Below are 21163 nucleotides of genomic sequence, written 5' to 3'. Positions count from 1 at the left end.
AATGTTTTATTGATCCTCACATTTTTCTGATTATAGGAGTTGTACATACCCTCTGTATAAAAGTTCAGACTCTGAAATCTGAAACTCAGAAAGTAAATGTCTTCTCCCTGTATTGACTCCTCTTAACAGTCTGAGGTATATTTGTTCAGATTTTTTTCTACCTGTGATAACACTGATGCAAGTATGTTCTTTGACAAAAATAACTGGACTCATACCATTGTGCTGTTCTGCAGCTTGCTTTTTCTCACGTAACCATATATCTTTGAGCATATTCCTGCCACAGAATCGATCTACCTCATATACTTTAAAGATAACAAGGATTTCACTAGATGGTTATAAAGTAATATATATATATTTAAATACAGACATCCATTGGTGGACATTTAGGTTGCTTTTATTTTTTTCCCTATTTAGAAACAATGCTGACATTAATGCCCTTGCAATAAATTTGGGGGATACTTGAGTTTTTCTAGAAGATAAATTCCCAGAACTGGAATTGTTGGATCAAATGACATGATCATTTCACATTTTAATAACTAGAGCTAAGTGGCCTCCCAGACAGATGATACCAACTTGCATCCCACCAACAGTAAAAGATCATGTCTGTTTCCTCTCTTGGTCCATCAGCATTTCTTTGCAAGTGTATATGACATGATTATAAGCACTTGAAAGTTGGGGGGTGTATTTGTTCACTAGGTCCGCCATAACAAAATAGGATGCACTAGGGGACATGAACAACAGACATCTCCTTTCTTACAGTTTTAGAGGCTGGAAGTCTAAGATCGAGGCATTGGTTTCTCCTGAGGACTCTCTCCTTGGCTTGCAGATGGACCAACTTCTCTCTGGGTCCTCACATAGCACCCGCACGTGCGCGCACACACACACACACATACCAGAGAAAGAAAGAGATATCTGGGGTCTCCTTCTCTTCTTACAGGAACACCAATCCTATCAAATTAGGGTTCCACCCTTTTGACCATATTTAGCATCAATTTCCTCCTTTAAAGGCCCTACTTCCCAATATAGTCATTAGGGCGTTCAGACTTCAATATACGAATTTGGGGGGGGGGGACACAATTCAGCTCCCAAATAGAAAAACTGAGTGAAGCAGATGGAAATGTTGAACCAACCCAAATTATAAATGCAGCTCAATGATGACATCGTCTCTGGTAAATTTCCTGGATTAAGATAGAGGAGTGAGAATACTAAACCTGATATGTTTTATCTTTTACAGTTGAATTCTATATTTCAGGACAGTGAATTTGCTCTTGCTAATCTGGCTATTCAAACTAAAACCAGGTATGTGAGTGTCATTTATTGTGGGTCAAAGGCAGTTTGAGGGATTCTGGGAATGTTCCTATCCAGGGGGAATTTCTTTTTTTTTTTCTTTTCTTTTTTTTCCTGTCTGAGATTTAGGGACTGCATTTTAAGTTGCATCTTCCCTTCTGAGTGTACCTTCTCTTTGGAATAAGGAAGAAATTCTATCATCATTGTAGGATGTAAAGCCAATGGGAGAACAAAACAGAAGGAAATAAATTGGGGAAATGGTTGAATTGGATTCAATTACCTTTAATGCCCCTCTTAGCTTTAAAATGCTATGATTCTGTGATTTTGGGGGGAAAAAAATCATTCCTTAAAAGTATGTAAGGAGAGGGATGGCCAATGGTGAAGACCCTTTATTTTCCAATAATGCACTTTCAAGAGTTAGAAATTCCAAAGAGAACTTGAAATGTTTAAAGTGAGGAACACGGACTAGTCTAAGAGTCACCTAGGACACAAAGTTGGAGCGGTGATTACATTGCCAAGGGCCGGCATTGAGTAGTATCAAGGAGCGGACGACAAAGAAAATACATGCTTTCCCCCACCCTCTCAAAGAACTCTGGTTCATGCCTCGAAAATACACCATGTATATCTTTTCAGGCCAATACGTACAAATTTAGCTTATTCATTTTAATGACCACATAGAATTCTTTTGCATGGGTGTGCCATGGTGTATTTACCAATTACCTAGTGATGGACCTTTCCATTATTTCCACCCTTGTCCATATGTTTGTATGCACTCTTGCTGTACTATTATGGGATAGATTCCTGGAAGCGGGGTTACTCAATGACTTATCACTATTTGGGTACATAGATAATGACCAGGCTTCTGAAGTGTCTCCTTAGAGCCCTAGTATTTGAAATCCAACCTGGGGAGTTCCACTGTTCTGCCTCACAGTTATCTTTCTTCCGAGATTTTGTCCTACTGTAGTGGGCACCATATTTCATATTTATAAATTTTTTATGCTTTTGGTACAGAGGCACTTCTGAAGGAGAAATTACCATGGACCAAACTATAGTAAGTAATTTTTCAGAATGAATCTACTTGTGACTCTTCTAATACCTGAGTAGATGTGAGTAAAATAGTGCTCCTACCTAAGTGGACACCAGGCCAAGCTCAACTGTGGTCATCGAGGGTCAACTTACATTACCTTCTTTGGCATCTGCACTAGAAGCCAGTAGGAAAACCATCCTCTGATTTTTCTGAGGTCTCTGTGGGGACTTTTGGAGGCACATTTTGTGGGCTATGGGAGAGTGGAATGACTTGGGTATTGTCAATGGCAAATGAAGTGTCTTGGTTATAGACTTCTTGGAAAGAAGCCCAGTTCTTCCAAGAATGACACATTTTTTGCAAGACTGGCATTCATATAATCAATCCCCTCTTTATCTCTATAGATTTGAAATCAGGGTGTGACCAAACTATCTCCCACCATCCTTGCCCCAATACTCAGTCCTTATTCCAGTGCCTCCAAGCTTTACCATGACTCTGAAAGGATCAGCAAGCACAGACCTTGTAAGGTATTTAAATATGAGGGAAATATTTTGATTCTACGAAGTACAATCAAGACCACAGTGCCTTCCAAATTATCTACCATGATTTAAAATGCTTTCTGGAAAGAGTTGAGTCTGAATTTCTTTCTTTCTTTTTTTTTTTTTTTGAAGACTTTATTTATTTGACAGACAGAGATCACAAGTAGGCAGAGAGGCAGACAGGGAGAGAGAGGTGGGGAAACAGTCCCCCCACTGAACAGAGAGCCCGATGTGGGGCTTGATCCCAGGACTCTGGGATCATGACCTGAGCCGAAGGCAGAGGCTTTAATCCACTGAGCCACCCAGACGCCTTTGAGTCTGAATTTCTTAATTTAATAAATGATAGATTACAGGACCTAAGTAAAATCCCTCTCAAATAATAGGTGTCAAAAGCCTTTTGGTGACAATGAGGTCCCCAGAATCAGGCTGCCTGCATTGGAACCCCTGTTCTTCCACTTCCTGACTGGGAGACATTGGGCAACCTAATTAAACTCCCTGTGCCTCAGTTTCCTCATCTGAGGAAATGGGGATGGGGATGACAATATTATCATTCCTCATAGGGCTGTTGGAAAGATGGAATGGAATGATAAGTAAAAGCTCGATAATGTTTCCTTGTCATCACCATGTTAGGGTACAGATCCAGAAGGCTCAGACTGCTCTCAGTTCTGACTCATCAGCTGTGTGATACTGGTCAGATGATTGAACTTCTCTGAGACTTAGCTTCCCCATCTAGGAAATGGGGTGATAATCCCTGCATTGCTCACACTACAGGGGTGAGGCGAGGACTAGATGCTTGACTTTTCTGAGTCTGATTTGCAAATGACAAAAACGAGTTACGTAAATGTAAAGCATAATTATGATCGCCGTTGTTGACAATAAACCCTGTACTCAAATGTGATGTTTGTTTCAAGATTTCAGTGATGATGTACTTTTGTTTTGCATTATTTTGGAACAGAGAGAAGGGCAAGGAATGGCTACAATTTCCCATGTACCATCCAGGTAAGAGCTGAGTTTATTCATAGCTAGTACATTTAGTTCTGATTTTCTTTCCATTTAATTCTGTATTTGCAGCCTGTTGGTCAGAGCTGTCAGAAGGAAATCAAAGTACCCAGTGGTTATTTTACAGATGCTGTAATTGGGCTCTTGCCTTCATGAAATAAGTTGTTTCAGTTGGTCATGGTGTAGCCTAGCAGCCTGCCTTCTGCCTCTTTGTAGTGAAGAGAAAATGGGGTCCAAAGTGGCCATAATTTGGGGATGGAAAATAAAGTGTTTGTTGTCGTCAAAAAAATACTGGAAATACTGAGCAAAGAAGTGGAAAACAACATGGAAAGCATCCTTGGTTCTGTTCAGATGCATGGTCCGGCTCCTTCCAGAACACTGGCTATTGCTGCCCTGCCTGATGCAATTCAGAGAGGCTCACGGGAAGGTCACTGACAAGTTCAGAGTGCTAAGAGCAGAGAGTCTGTTGCAGCAAAGGGAGAGGTTAAAAAAAGGAGTCCTTTTAAGAGTGGCAAAATGAGAGCTGGGAAAAGACGGGCACCTCATGGAAGGGCAGGGTGAGCAGGGACCCTGCTTACTGTGGATCAGTGGCGTGGGTTGGACAAAGAAATTTTGAGTTAGCACAGGCACATCTAACTTTCAACAGCCGTATGAAACCTAGGAAATGCGTGCTTCAAAAAGACATACTGGCAAATAGAAATGGAGAAAATATCTAGGTAAGCTTGTGACTCTTTTTTTTTTTTTAAGATTTTGTTTATTTGAGAGAGAAAGAGGACACGAGCAGGGCAAGAGGGACAGAGGGAGTGGGAAAAGCAGACTTCCCACTCAGCGGGGAGCGGGACCTGGGGCTTGATCCCAGGATCGTGAGCTGAGCCAGTCAGCCGCTTAACCAACTGAACCAACCAACCATCCAGGTGCCCCTAAGCTTAAGGATGCTCTGTAATGAGATGACTGGAACACCTGAGGACATCGCTCCAGCCGTTGAGGTCAAGAACAGCCATTCTTTTGGAACGTATATTTGAGTGGACAGAATATTCTAGGGATGTACTAGGTATTTGTGACCTTGGATAAGTCTCAGCTCCCTCGTATGTGGAATGGGGACCGTAATAGCTCTACTTATGAGGCTGTTGTGAAGGTAAAATTAGTCAAAATACAAGGAGCGAGAGTGCTACAAATGTTAGCTACTATCACCACCATTATCTCCATTATTATTCTATTATAGAAATAGGCCTTCTGCAGAACACATCTTTAGAGACTAATTGAACATGTGCCATTTGCCTTCTTGCACTAATGATGGATAAATTGGAGACCAGAAGGATAAAAGGTTTTCTCCAAAGTTATAAATTCTGAGTACTCCATCTTCTCTATTAATTAGTACAAGCTCCTAGAGAACACATGGCTGGTTCATTTTATTTTATTTTGTTTATTTCATTTTTTAAAGATTTATTTATTTATTTGAGGGGGGAGGGGCAGAGGGATTGAGCAGACTCCTCACTGAGTGCGGACAGACTCAGGGATTAATCCTGTGACCCTAAAATCAATGACCAGAGCCAAAGCCAAGAGTCAGATGCTTAACCACTTAATCCACTGAGCCACCCAGGCACCCTTCATTGATTTTAATATAATGCAACTGTTGCTGACTGTTCTTTTGAAAATGGGTTTTGAGGGGTGCCTGCATGGCTTAGTCGTTGGGTATCTGCCTTTGGCTCAGGTCATGATCCCAGGGTCCCTGCCTCGGGCTTCCTGCTTAGCAGGAAGCCTGCTTCTCCCTCTCCCACTCCTCTGCTTGTGTCCCTTCCCTTGCTGTGTCTCTCTCTGTCAAATAAATAAATAAGTAAAATCTTAAAAAGAGAGAGAGAGAAAATGGGTTATGAGTTGTTTGTTCTGCATACGAGAAAATTTATCAGATTTCAATATGCTGTCTTCCATCATTTCTTAAGATTTGCCTGTTGATAGATGTAAAATGTTTGATATTGATAGACTCCCAGTTAAATCACGTGTGTGGAATTTCAACACCGTGTGCAGGTTGCACTTTGTTGACATAAATGCAACATCGTTCTCTTTTGCTCTGCTTTTTAGCTATCTTTGTCAGACCATCCTGAAGGCCAGCTCTTCGTTAGCAGCCTCCGAGCTGATTAACAGAATCAAAAGTAAAATACAGGGCAACCTCACCCATGGAAACTTCACCAAGGGTCAACTGACGTTATTAGTAAAATCTGAACACGTTGCGGTGAAAAAACTAGGTAATTGGGGGCAGGGGTATTCCATACACATTCAGTCCCCCTTTGTATTTATTTATTTTTAAAGATTTTATTTATGTATTTGACAGAGAGACACAGCGAGAGAGGGAACACAAGCAGCGGGGAGAGGGAGAGGGAATAGCAGTCTTCCCGCTGAGCATGGAGCCTAATATGGAGCTCGATCCCAGGATCCTGGCTCGATCCCAGATCCTGACCTGAGCCGAAGGCAGAGGCTTAACGACTGAGCCACCCAGGCGCCCCATTCACTCCCCTTTTTTAGAGAGCTCATAACGCATGCGCAGTAAGACATCCTGAGATCTGGAGGGAGAGGAGGTGTCTTCATGTTCCTTTCCACATCCTCAGTGCTCACTTGCCCTTTCCACCTGTTAGAGCTTATGAAAAACACAGAGGGGTTCCTGGAGACCATCGGTCCACTCTGGGTATCAGCAGTGGCCAGGACATCAGCGGAGTGGGGGGACTGTCCCTCTTGCATAAATACCCAGAGGCCTGGGGAGTTCCTCATTCCACACAATAATTGCCCAATAGAGGCTTACTGATTTATGGATTGATACAGCCAGGCCAGTCAACTGAGAAAATGATCTGGGTACAGTCCAGAATTTTTCTAACGGGCATCTCTTTCCTTTAATGGTAAAGAGAAAGGCTATTGGATTACTCCATCCCCTTGCCGTGGCTGCCAGTGGACTACGGTAAAAACAACGGGCTAAGCCAGATGACATGCAGAGGCAATTAGAACACACGGTCCTTGGCAACAAAGTGATCAGGTAGCAGAGGGCAGGCTGTGATTGCTAGCAACAGTGAGATGGGAGGCAGAGAAGTACAGAAGCCACAGGGAGAGCCCTCCGTGCAAATGGCACTGATGATGGCTGCCTTCAGAGGAAGCTGGGATTCTCCTGGCTCTCCACTCCTCCCGGCCACTGTATCAACACATGAAGGAAAGATTTCCGGAATCAGGGTCACGGACCCAGTGGGTGGTCAGTAGAACCTGGGAACTTATCATACACACTTAGCCCAGGTCACTTCTCCATTAATGTGACCACACTTGGCAACAAAACCTTGCCTTTGGCACCACCAACAGAGCAGAGCTCCTGTGTCTAATACTGGCGATGGCAGATGCTTTGAGTTTACTAAAACCAAACCCACCCCAGAGTCCATTAGGAAGGGAGGAACCATCCAGAAGGAGAAGTCAGCCTTTGGTTTCCTGTCATTGACCATGGGGGAGTCTCAGAAGGAGGGCAGCTGGCAGGTGAGGACATCTAAACTTTTGTGTGTGTGGCTTGACCTTTTATCAAGGCAGATGTAACATTTTTAAAAACTGAGACCAAAAAAACAGTCCTGTCAGCTTGTGGTTTTAATGAAACGGACTAAGTGTGAGTTTTTCCCAGGAGGCTTACTAAAAAAAAAAAAAAAAAAAAGACAGTATTTCATGTACTTTCAGTGAAGCCTGATTTAAATGGCCTGGTAGAAAAAGTTTCCTCTTTTATTGGCTAGTGTTTACGTGTCGGGAAATAATGATAGGTCATAATGGATATGCTCATGACTCTTTTAAGTGCCTTATGCATACATTTTCTCCATAGAGCCAGGAAGGTGCGAAGCCCAGGAAACAGTCTCTAAATACAAAGGGACCTATAAGTGGCTCTTAACCAACCCTACTGAGACAGCCCAAATTAGATGCATAAAAAACAGGCATGGCAGCGCTACTAGAATCTGGTACGTATTGGCCAAGTTGTTATTACCCCTCTACCCTGCCCTTCTCTCGCCCTTTGGACCTACTTCAGCATGCACAGTTAACATGAGAGCATTCTGAAAAGATGTTCAAGGAGACAAAAGAGAAAAATACAATCCCTCCCCACCGCTGGTTTTAGGTTGGCGTATTTTTTACATCTCCCTGTTTCCTGTGTGCCTTTAAGTTTTATGTAGTTTTATGTAGTGGTAATCACTGTCCTCATCTCAATAATGGGATTTACCTTTTCACTCAATAGTTGATCAAACATTTTTCCATGTTTTATGTTCTTCTTCTTAATGACCATTTCGAAAAATTGCCTCAGAAGCTACCTCGTTGATGGGCCATAATAATTTACTAAATCACCCTTCTATTGTTGCCTTATCATTTTCCTTCTTTAAATCATCAGTCCCTCTTCTCTGACTCTCTGCTGTTAATGGTTTATGCCATTACCTTAAGTAGGCAGACCAGAAGGGCAGCAGGTTTTGACAGAGGCTTAAAAGCTCTCTGCTGGAAGGCAATATCTTGGACTGGGTCCTACTCTCTTCATACATCTAATCAGTCAGCAAATCATGCTGGTTTTGTGATCACAGTCAGAGCTCGAATGTAACCTTACCTTTCCATCCCTACAGCATGACCCTGGTGCAGATCCTTGCTATCATCCCTCATCTGCTCTTAGAGCAGTCCCCTTCCCTTCCCCCACTCTGGTTCCACATTGCCTCAAGTATGAAGTCCAAACCCTTAAATGCGGAGCTCAAGGCTCACAGGCCTTCTGTTTACCAAGCATGCCAGCCAAAAACGGCCTTTCGCTCTTGTGGACCCCAGTGGGTACCTCCCTGTGTCTCGCTCTCCACCCGTGTTATCTGCTCTGTTTCGGGGTGGGAGAGGCCTTTCTCCCGGACCCCGCCCTATTTGTCTGCATCTCGTGTCAGTCGTCCTGGCACGTCCGGGGTGCTCAGTAAATGTGCTCGCTCATCATGAAATGCACTCGACTGAGTTGGATGAGGCATAGGGGAGGGTGGATGTTGGAGGCCGATGAGCTACAGAGGATGCTATGCTCACTGCCTTCAGGAAATGCTGTGCGGAGCTAGGGACCAAATTCTATCAGGAATTTCCTCTTAAAATGGGGATTCGAAGGGAAAGTGAGGGTAAGCAGCCATGGCCAAGGGCCAACATGTCCTCCTTGAGAACATTGCCAGACTTCATCTCATACTCTCTTGCCTTTTTACACCTCCTGCATTGGAACCCCCCATTCCCTTGTTTCCCAAGTGCAAAGTGTTCTTCCACGGGGCTCCCACCTTTGCTATCTGAGCCCAGAGGCTGGGAGTGGGTAGAGGGAGGCATGCCCTGGCTACATTGTGTTCCTTTGTTTGCTCTGAGACTTTTCTGGCCTCGTCTTCCAATGAGAAAGCTTTTTGCCCCTCCCTCCCCCCTCTCTTTTTCAGCTCAATCAGTATCCATACTGGCAAATCTCAGTGGGAAAAGCCAAAGTTGAAACAATGCAAACTGCTTCAAGGACTCCCTGATAAGATTGTGGATCTTGCTAACATTACTATCAGTGATGGTAAGTAAGACTGTTCTGTACACATTAATGACATAATGGAACCTTGCTTAGTTGGTCTGCTTGACCTGAGATGAAAGGGTACAGGCAAGACTCATGTAGGAAAATCTTACCTTACAACGATCCAATTTCAGGAACTAGGAAGTTAATGTTGGTGGAGGTGGGAGTGGGGCATGCTAAGGTGGGACCGTCAGTGTTTTTTGCTTTCTAGTGCTTTTATTTTATAATTTTTAAAAAAGATTTTATTTATTTATTCTAAAGAGAGAGAATGAGCAGGTTGAGGGGCAGAGGAAGACGGAGAAGCAGGCTCCCCATTGAGCAGGGATCCCGACCCAGAGCGTGATCCCAGGACCTTGTGGTCATGACCTGAGCTGAAGGCAGATGCTTAACAACGGAGCCACCACCCAGGTGCCCCACTATTTTTCATCTTAAAACAGTTTTAACAGGGGGACCTCTGGGGGACTCAGTTAAAAGTCTGACTCTTGGTTTTGGCTGAGGTCATGATTTCAGAGTCATGGGATCAAGCCCAAGTTCAGCTCCGTGCTCATGGGGGAGTCTGCTTAAGACTCTCTCTCTGCCTCTCCCTCTGCCCCTTCCCCTGCTCACTCCCACATACACTCTCTATTTCAAATAATAAATAAATAAATATTTACAAAAAACAATTTCGGGGCACCTGCGTGGCTCAGTCAGCTAAGTGTCTAACTCTTGGTTTCGGCTCACGTCATGATCTCAGAGTTGTGGGATCCAGCCCCGCTTCTGGCTCTGTGCTCAGCTCAGAGTCTGCTGGAGGTTCCTCCCTCTCCCTCCGTCACTTTCCTGCTCTCTCTCTCTCGCACTCAAATAAATAAATAAATGAATAAATAAATTTTAAAAAGATTTTATTTATTTATTTGACAGAGATCACAAGTAGGCAGAGAGGCAGGCAGAGAGTGAGAGGGGGAAGCAGGCTCACCGCTGAGCAGAGAGGCTGATGCTGGCCTCGACTCCAGGACCCTGGGATCATGACCTGAGCTGAAGGCAGAGGCTTAACCCACTGAGCCATCTAGGCACCCCTAAATAAAATATTTTTAAAAAACAGTTTTAATAGGTAATTCTTTATGTAGTTCAATATTGCAAAACCAAAAAGGAAATACAGTGAAACATCTTCCCACTGCTGACCCCAGCCATCAAATAAATATCCACAGAGATATTTCATGTCTTTATTAGGAAATTCACACACACACACATACATATCATACAGATACATATACATATACACATATATTCTTTCTTCCTCCTAGTACACAAAGTGTATGCTATCCATACCACTCTGCACCTTGCTTTTTTCTTCTGTCAGTATATTACAGAAATGATCAGTTTAGTATACGAAGAGCTTTCTCATGTTTTTTATCACTACATTATATTATACTGCGTGGATGTGCCACAATTTATTTCTTTAACCTGCTTCCTGTGGGTGGGCATTTATGCTGTTAATAACATTTTATCTTTACCAAACTGCTGCAATGGAGACTGTACATATGTCATTTTGCATAAGTAGGATATACTTGAAGCATAAATTTCTAAAAGTAGAATTTCTGGGTCAGTCGTCCTTTTGATGGTGTCAAAAGGCTTTCTGCAAGGCTTGCTTGGAGCAGTGCATACTCCCACTTGAAGGTAAGAAAGCACCTCTTTTGGAGTACTTTTATCAATGCAGCATGCTATCAGACTTCTGGGTCTTTGGTGATTTGATGAGCAGAAATGGATATCTCATTGTGGCTTAAAAATTTTCTTATGAAGATATTCACAGAGCATAACATTTTACCCACTTCCTGGGTATAATTCCAAGGTTTTTAGTGTATTCACTAGATTGCGCAACTGTCAACTAGTTCCAGAACATTTTGATTTTGATCTCTCCAAAGAGAAGCCCCATACACATTAGCAGGCACTCTCATTAACCCCTCCCACAGCCCCTGGAAACCTCTAATCTACTTTCTTTCTTCTTTTAATTTTATTTTGTTGTAGTAAGAACATTTAACATGAGGCCCATCCTCTTGACATATTTTTAAAGTACAATGTTGAAAAAAATAAAAATAAAGTACAATGTTGGGGTGCCTGGATGGCTCAGTTTGTTAAGCATCTGCCTTTGGCTCAGGTCATGATCCTGGAGTCCTAGGTTTGAGTCCCGCATCCGGCTCCCTGCTCAGCGGGGGAGTCTGTTTCTCCTTCTGATCTCTCCCTTCTCATGCTCTCTCTCTCTCTCTCTCTCTCAAATAAATGAATAAATTAAAAAAATCTTTTTTAAAAAATACAATGTGGTATGGCTGACCACCAGAACTTATTCATCTTGCTTAACTGAAACTTTATCCCTGTTGATTAGCAACTCTCCATTTCCCCTACCCCTGGCCCTTGGCAAGTACCATTCCACTCTGTGCTTTTGTGAGTTGGATTATGTTAGATTCCCCAGGTAAGTGAGATCATGCAGTATTTGTTTTTCTGTGTCTGGCTTATTTCACTTAGCATAATGCTCTCCAGGTTTATCCTTTTATTTTAAAGTAGGCTCCATGCCCAATGTGGGGCTTGAACTCATGACCTATGCTCTACTGACTAAGCCAGCAGGTGCCCCATCAGTTACAGAAATTCTTTGTATATTTTGGAGATGAACTCCTTATCAAACATATGGTTTGCAAATATTTTTTAGTAAGTTCGCCTTTCAGTCTGTTGATTGATTATTTCCCTTGTTGTGAGACACTTTTTATTTGATGTAGTCCCGCTTGTTTATTCTTGTTTCTGTTGCCTGTGCCTTTGGTGTCATATCCATGAAATTGTTGTCAGGATCAAGGTCATGAAGATTTTCCATTATGGTCTCTTCTAGGGGTTTTTGAGTTTCAGGTCTTGCATATAAGTCTAGAATAATTTTGAGTTGATTTTTGTGTATGGTGTAACAGGAGGGCCAATTTCATTCTTTGGCATTTGAATTTTCAGTTTTCGCAACACCATTTATGGAAGAGATTATGCTTTTCCCATTGTGTGTTCTTTGTGCTCTTACTGAAGATCTGTTAATGGTGCATGTATGGATTTGTTTCTGGGCTCTCTATTCTGTTCCATTGGTTTATAGGTCTGTTTTGATTACTGTAGCTTTGTTTTATATTTTGATATCAAGGAGTGTGATTTCTTTGTTCTGCTTTCTCAAGATTGATTTGGCTATTTGGTTTGTGTGTGTGTGTGTGTGTGTGTGTGTGTGTTTCTAATGAATTTTGGAATTGCCTTTTCAAAAAAAATTTCTGTCCAAGATACCATTGGTTAAACTAGTTCAGTGAAGCCTATTGTCCCTGCAGTGTAGATCTTCTGATGCTTCTCCTTAGGAGATGCAGGCTTGGGCTTGGACTAATTCTCTCTGACAATCAGGATGACTGTGGTTCTAGCTAGGTTCTCACTGTTTCTTTCTCTGATCTCCTTGCCGAGCTTCTGGATGGCGTGCCTGTCTTGGTATCACACCCAGCTGTTAGCCTCCGAATTGCTAGTTGACGGCTCTGTTGTTCTTGACAAAACCTTGTGACATAAATTGCTCCATAGTTTGATCGCATTATAGTCTATCCCCTTTACTGGGACAGAGTATTGCCAGTTTTTGAGGCTTTTCCTCACCCTTCTCTATGAAAATATATCTGTCCTATAGGGCAAGAGCTCGGGAGATGGTAGAGTGATGAATGTGTCCTTCACAAGATGCTTCACCAGAGTCTTCCCTATGGAGCAGGGGCTGTGTGTGAATTTGAGGGGAAGGGGCACTTACCACTGGCACTTAGGAGCTGCCACTGCCCGGGAGGGACCTTCCACAGACCCGAGCCAGAAATATGGGAACTTCCAAGGTCCACTGGCTCTCAAATCCACTCAGATAGTTCTTCTACCTCTGGGAACTGGGGGAGATGGTAACTACCACTCAGCTACCTAGCCCAGTAGAGCAATTTTTCCATAAGGCAGAGCTCTGGGAGATGGGGCCAGTCCCTAGCTCAAATGCCATGACCTCCCACTGTATTGACCAAGTTTCCATAGATTTTGTTGATTAAATTGCCTGTCAATTGGTTGGAAGAGCTCTCATCAACCACCAGGGACTGTGAATTGTTGTTTTTGCTAACTTTGACCAGTGTAATTGAGGTTGCTCTTGGTGAATTTTCCCCCAACCCCTCCTTTCAGTCTATTCTTAAAGTCCTACCTAACTTATTGTGTTTTGAAAGTGTGCCTAAGTTTCCCTCATCAACTCTCAGCCTTTACACACCTTGTCATGTGTAACTCTACCATGTGAATGCCCCCCCCATCTCCCCGCACCATGATGACTAGTTGAAAACTGAGGTGCAGGTATTCCATTGCCTTCCAGGACAGCTAGGGAATTACCTTGAGGCAGTGAACTCCTCAAACTTGTCTTCCTTGCAGAAGATGGAAATTTGAGATCCTTGCCAAGGAATATCTAGAAGAATTAGAAAAGTAAGCACAGGTCTGATGGTTTCTGGATCCAAAATCATAAGTCAGTACACTAGGGAGGGTTGTAGCTTGAAGCAAGTGGACAGCGAGTTACAGAGGTCTGTGTTTCATGCTGACCTCCCTCCTCTGAGTGACACATTTTTCTTAGACATGATAATAGAATTTTCTCCATAGGAGAAAAAGTTAAACAACCTTAACAACAAGAGAAGCATTGCACTGAGTTAGGATTTTTAGAAAATTAACTGTCAGAAATCACTTTGTTTAAAAAAAATCCATGGAGGATGAGAAGAGCTGCACAGTGGCTGTAATGGATATAACTGAAAATAAATTATCAAATTTATTAGCTTCAGAGCAATGCTTCTTATAAGTTAGCTTGATGAAAAATGAGCACAGTGTAAGGGAAAGAAAATGCATTCACGTTGAGACAATTTTTCTTTAGCCTTCAATCTTGCTGACTAGCATTAGATATCTTGGTTGGAGAAAAACTTGTCAGTTCCTCCAGTTAAATGCTCACTTCATGTAACCCCTTAATATTGCAGGGTTCAAAAATTACCCTTATTTCAAAAGCCTGTGGGTTCTTTGCTTTGCCTTGTCTTTGTGACCTCCAAAACACTGAAGATGCATCACACTCTAATGAAGTTGACTGGAACTTTTCACGTGGGTGTGTCCATCCACAGCCTGGGCAGGATCATGGATGGTAGAGAGAAAGCAATGTAATTTCCAGGATGTCAGGGAGAAGGCCTGTAAAGCACAGAGGTTCCAACCCCAAAACAGTGGAGCAAAGGGACAAAGGCACAGATGTGTAGTAGAAAGTGATATTAAAGAACACTAACTTTGGACTCAAACAGGCCTGGATTAAAAGCTGGGTTAGAACGTCTATGGCACAATTCCTTAATCTGTATAAAGGGAATAATGTCAGTACCCATCACACAGGGCTATCACGACAATGAAATTGGAGAATGTATGTCTAAATGGTATCTTGTCTCCAAAATGCCCACCATCCATTTATTCCCTCCTTGTCAATTAGAAGTTGAATCAGGGCTGCCTTGTCGCTACTTAGCCCAGTAGAATTCAGCAGCAGTGACTCTGTGCCTATCATGGGATGAACTTTTAAGAGGACGGGAAATTTTTGCTTCTGTTCTCTGTATGCTCTCAGTGGGGATTCTTCCTCTCGGAACCCAGACAGCATGCTATAAGGAGCCTGGAAAATGTTTAAACTACTAGCTCTGCCAAAAAAAAAAAAAAAAAGTAATTTTGTCACACTTGCTGATTTCCTTGGTGTAATTCTCCCCTGATGGCTGGATACAAACTACAACATGGAGTTGTTAAGAGATGGACATGAGTTGGTAAGCGATACACAGATACCATAGCTATAAATAATCACCAAAGCATACATTATTAAGATGTAACAAAATCATTAGGAATTGATCAGTCTTGGGTATCATGGGTATCACCATTGTTTTTAATATTATTTATTTGATTAAGAGTTGATATAATTTAATTTTCAATAATGGCTATGTTTAACAACCAGCTCACAAAATTCCCGAAAATTTAACAGTTCATTCTGACAAGTTGACACCAGGCTGGATCCAACATACCGCTGAGCCTAAACTACTGGGAGAGACCATGTGCTGGGAATAGCCTCAAATGACTGACCCCCAGAGCACAACAGCCCCAACTTGACTGTTGCCTGTGTATAAACTGCCAGCCATGTGAGCGAGCCCTTGGACTTCCAGACCAGTCTAGTCTTCAGATGACTCCAGTTCCAGCTGCCATTTGAGCACAACTACATGAGAGGCCATAATCAGAACCACTCAGCTAAAACCGGTCAACACACAGAACCATGAGGGATAATAATGAATTCTTGTTCGAAGCCGTTACGTTAAGGGTGGTTTGTTACGCAGCTGTAGACAATGCCCATACTGACCCATAGGAATTGCTCAGTCAATAACAGATATGATAATTGTCTTGATGGCTGCAATTATTGGCAGATTATTTCAAGCAATGGGGGATTTATATATTTTACAATGAATAAGGGGGTATTCCTTTTATTGCTTTTCCTCGAGGACTTAGAATTTTTACACAATGAGTGTAGTTTGTCCTGAGTTTGACTTAAAAACCGTATAACTCTAGCTGGAAAGTCTACAATTACTTTCCACATTATAGTTATTCTCCCATTCACCTGTTGTTTACTTTCCTCCTGTGACAGCAGGGACTGCAGGAAGTAAAGTCACACCACCAAGGCCCAAAGAATGACTCCAGGTCAGCAGCTCTGGCTATCCCATTTACAGCAAAGCCTGAAAATTTAATAAAGCAATAGAAAGACTTGTGAATGAGAGCACTATATTTTTCTTCTGTCCCCTGTCTTATTGTTCTCTCAGTTTCTTTAACTGACCAGAAGACAGATGTACCAAGGACAAAATATTAATTTAGAAGTAATTACAACCTTGTTCAACCTCCCCCTTTCTTCCACCTCAGTTCCTAGGCCATTGTTGGGCAGATTGAAGTAATAGTTGAAGGGGTGGGAAAATTGAGAGAATCTCAGTTAAGATTGCTTAATTTACGTAGACAAGGACAGGGAATTGTTTGCAGAGAGAGAGAGAGAGAGAAAGAGAGGGGGATTGGAGGGGCAGGTGATGTTTATGGTAATTTCTTTTGTTTTTCCAAACAGACTTGGTTATTTGTCATGTAAACCAGGTTAAGTTATGAATATAATCTCTCTCTCTGGACTTTTTCCTCAACAGATTGTATTTCTCGATATTTTTTTCCATTATATTTTAGTTACTGGACTTAAATATGAGGGCTTTAAGCTGGGAGGGCACCCCAAGGAGCTTAGCTTTCTGTGGGTTATATCGAACTAAAATCTAATTTGTGTTGGATTTGTTTTAACAAATACTGGCACTGTGGTGACGACAAACGGGGGTCTTTCATTGTAGAGATGCATACTGAAGGATTTATGGATGAAATGATATGTCTGGGATTTGCTTTAAAATAATCTGGAGTGGGGCGCCTGGGTGGCTCAGTGGGTTAAGTGTCTGCCTTTGGCTCAGGTCATGATCCCAGGGTCCTGGGATCAAGCCCCACCTTGGGCTCTCCGCTCAATGGGGAGCCTGCTCCCTCCTCTCTCTCTCTCTCTGCCTGCCTCTCTGCCTACTTGTGATCTCTGTCTGTTAAATAAGTAAATAAAATCTTTAAAATAAAATAAAATAATCTGGGGTTGCAGGAAGGTGGGTGAGAGTGTCAGTAAAATAAGATTAGCTCTTCATTGACACTTGTTGAAGCTCGGTGATTCATGAGGTATATGGGGATTCATTATACTAGTCTTTCTACTTTTGTGCATGTTTGAAAATTTCCATAATAAAAAGTGAAGAAAAAAGTGGGCGAGTTAATATCTATTGTTCCTCTTCTCTTAAAAAAAAATCTAAATGAAATTGCTTCTTATTATACATGGTCCATAGTTGCTTTTTTTTTTCTGTGATTGCTGGTTCTTGACAGAAAAATATCACTACCACCCTTGATTAGGAAAACACAGACTGAGTGTTTGCAGATATTTTTGTACAGGTGGGATCTACTTAACTCAATCCAATACTCAAAAGTCTTAACTTAATTAGAATCTAATTGCAAGATAATCTTCAATGACAAAAAGGTTTCCCTGGTGTATTTTAAAAAGGATTTAATGAATAAAAACTTGACTTGTGTGCTATTTTCTGGGACTCTGCCTATTGTAGAAATTGAGGTCCAGCATTTTTTTTTTTTTACTGTAAATTTTGCCGCCTGTGTAGATATTTGCATTTGACTGCCTTAACTTTTTTTTTTTTAAAGATTTTATTTATTTATTTGACAGACAGAGACCACAAGTAGGCAGAGAGGCAGGCAGAGAGAGAGGAGGAAGCAGGCTCCCTGCTGAGCAGAGAGCCCAGTTCGGGGCTTTATCCTAGAACCCTGGGATCATGACCTGGGCCAAAGGCAGAGGCTTAACCCACTGAGCCACCCAGGCGCCCCGACTGCCTTTACTTTTGAAAGGGAAGGAAGCAGACCAGCATGGTCCCAAAGGAAATAATGCGGGTTTTCTATTTCAATTTTCTTTCCCCAGAGAATGCAGATGATGTCGCAGAGCACGTTTTAAATTTAATAAATGAATCCCCCCCTCTGGATGAAGAAGAAACAAAGATTATTGTTTCTAAAGTATCTGATATTTCACAATGTGATGAGATAAGTATGAATCTAACCCAGATTATATTACAAATAATCAATGCTGTTTTGGAAAAACAAAACAATTCAGCATCTGATCTGCATGAAGTGAGAAACGAGTAAGTACTAATGCTTTGATAAAATATGTTATTTCGTAAAATCTATAATATTTGTTATTCATTCCTTTGCCTACAGCCACCAGATTGTCAAGGTCAGGTAGCTATGCATGGAAAGCTGCATTAGTATGACGCAGTGGGGTCATCGCATACAAGTCCCCATTGCGGAGGGATGCTTTGCAAGATTCGTATTCAAAATTCGAATGAATTGTTGCAGAGTTTCAAGTAAATAGTTGCCCCAAACCGAACCTCCACTCTATTTTCCCAGCCCTGGTGCTCCCCCACGTTCTATGAAATGCACCCACCCATTGCTGAAGCAAAAAGCTTGGGAATAATACTAGCTACCTCCCTCTACTTCACAGCCAGTCAGTAACCAAGTCTTGCAGGAGGCACTGGACATGCGGTTTTTAATCCCTGAAATACTCCTCAAACCCATCTACTTCCGTCCATCCCCAAACCCACTGTCACCTATGTCCCAGCCTCCTATCTCTCCACTGACCTTCTACAGTAACCTCCTAACTGGGCTCCTCCCACATCTTTTCACGCACATATCAGCTCATGTCATTCTCTTGCTTTAAAACCCCTCAGTGGCTTTCTGTTACACATGGAATAGATCCAAATTTCTTGGCCTATGACGCCATGCAGCATCTGGCTTTACATACAACAACGTCATTTAATCTCGAGAACCACTTGCGAGAGGAGTGCTAGGCTTCCCTCTGGGTTGCAGGTAAGTAAACAGAAGCTCAACCACATTACCGTATTTGCCCACACAGTTAGAAATTAGAGGAGCTAAGCTTTAAACCGCAGCCTGTTGACTCCAAAGCCAGTGCTCTGATTTGATAGTCCCTTCCACAGTATAAAGACAGTGATTAAAATGGAAGGAAAAATCTGACATTGAGGACATGTCGCAAGGAGTATGGGTCTTATATTATTACAGCGATAGGGATGCTCTTCTCTCCCTGCGGTTCCTTGCAGAATTCTGAGGATAATCGAGCGTGTGGGTCACAAGATGGAGTTTTCTGGGAGGACAGCAAATCTGACGGTGGCCAGGTTGGCATTGGCCATCCTGCGGGTGGACCACATGTTTGAAGGCATGGCATTCGCCATTCGCTCCTATGAAGAAGGTACAGACCCCGAGGTAAGTCTACCTCCAGGAACTAAGAACCAATCAGACACGTCTTCATTCACTGACTCCTTGGGAGAGAGAGGGGATACTTTTTAAAGGTTTTAGTCTTTAGGGGACCTTATGAAACTACAAATATCCCAGAGAAGATTCATATAGAAACTTCAGAAGCCTAACAGCTTGGTCAGAATGGTGTCCGTGAGGTGTTCAGCAACACCATCTTTGGCCCCTGTGGCCCGAAATCATCTCACATGTTACTTCATTGTTAGCTACCACTTCTAGAGTGCTTATTACATGTCAGGACACTGAGCTACTACCTGAGTGGATAAGGAAACAGAGTAGTTAAGTAACTTGCTCTAGGACAGACAGCCTAATGGCAGAGTCAGGATTCGAAGTTATGTTTGTCTGGCTTTAAAGTCTGGGCCCTTTCCATCACACCACAATACCTCAGCCTTCGGCAGGCCACAGGCCATCAACCCCTGCAGAAAACAATTGGGAACGGTACCATTTTTAAAAAAAATTTATAGTTTAAAAAAATTATAAAATTTACATATGGGGAAATGCACAAATTTTAAGGATCTGTTTTCTGAATTCCAACAGTTGCATATGTCTGTGTAACTAAAACCCCTATCAAGATACAGAATGTTACTGTCACCCCTAAAATCCCCCTCCTGCCCCTTCCTAGTCAATCCCCACAGCTACCACCTCCCCTAGCAATCACTGTTCTGGTATCCTGCCACCAGAGTTTTGCCTGTTCTAGAACTTGATATAAGTGGAATTGTAAAATATGTACATTCTTCTGTTTCTGTAGTTTATTCTTTTTTTATTGCTGAATAATATTCCATTGTACGAATATACCAAAGATCGTGTATCTAGTCTGCTGTTCATGAACAGCAGATTGTTTCCAGTTTTGGGCTATTATGAATGATAAATACTGAACATTGATGTAACAGTCTCTGTGTAGACATATGTCTTCATATATCATGAATGAATACTCAGGAAAGGGATTGCTGGCTCATAAGATGTAAGTTTAAGTTTGTAAGAACCTATCATGCTGTTCTATAAAGTGGATCATGGAGTGATTTTTCATTTTTTTTTTTTAATTGAAGTGTAGGGCCCCTGGGTAGCTCAGTCAGTTAAGCGTCTACCTTCAGCTCAGGTCATGATCTCAGGGTCCTGGGACTGCCTCCCACATCAGGCTCCTTACTTAGCAGGGAGCCTGCTTCTCCCTCTCCCTTTGCCACTCCCCCTGCTTGTGCTGTCTCGCTCTCTGACAAATAATAAATGAAATCTTCAAAAAAATGAATTAAATACAAGTATAGTTGTCACACAATGCTACATTAGTTTTATTTTTCATTTTTAAAAAATATTTTATTTATTTATTTGACAGAGAGAGACATAGCAAAAGAGGGAACACAAGCAGGGGGAGTGGGAGAGGGGGAAGCAGGCTTCCCACTGAGCAGAGAGCCCAACGTGGGGCTCCATCTCAGGACCCTGGGATCATGACCTGAGCTGAAGGCAGATGTTTAACCAACTGAGCCACCCAGGCACCCAGTTGATTCCTACAGCCTTGAAGTCAGGTAGTGGGAGTCCTTCAACTTTGTTCTTTTTCAAGATAGCTTTGGTTATTTTAGACCTTTCCCGTGTCCATAGGAATTTTCAAACATCTTTATCAATTTGTACAAAAAGAAGTGTGTTGAGAGTGATTGAGATTGATTAATTTTGGGAGAACTGATTTCTCAGCATTATTAAGTCTTCTCATCCAGGAACATATACTCAGGTTGATTTTAATGTCCCTTAGCAATGTTTTGTACCTTATTTATTTATTTATTATTTGAAGTTTTTATTTTCATTCCAGTTAGTTAACATACAGTGTTATATTAGTTTCAG

At 42.1% G+C, this 21163-nt stretch overlaps 1 protein-coding gene across 1 annotated transcript in view; it reads left to right on the top strand.

Annotated features, from left to right (window-relative positions):
* The window catches only part of ADGRG4 (adhesion G protein-coupled receptor G4), a 102362-nt gene that overhangs the window by 41888 nt on the left and 39311 nt on the right, over positions 1–21163 (top strand). Inside the window, 8 exon segments of the mRNA XM_004773685.2 lie at positions 1235–1299; positions 2299–2330; positions 3789–3849; positions 5929–6092; positions 7685–7817; positions 9276–9394; positions 17937–18153; positions 19126–19288. Coding sequence (XP_004773742.1) covers positions 1235–1299; positions 2299–2330; positions 3789–3849; positions 5929–6092; positions 7685–7817; positions 9276–9394; positions 17937–18153; positions 19126–19288 — 954 coding nt within the window.

The sequence above is a fragment of the Mustela putorius genome, unplaced genomic scaffold (assembly GCF_011764305.1).
Source record: "Mustela putorius furo isolate JIRA1106 unplaced genomic scaffold, ASM1176430v1.1 tig00003899_pilon_pilon_pilon, whole genome shotgun sequence".
NCBI classification, from domain to species: Eukaryota; Metazoa; Chordata; class Mammalia; order Carnivora; family Mustelidae; genus Mustela; species Mustela putorius.
This window is presented reverse-complemented; position numbering and strand designations above follow the sequence as displayed.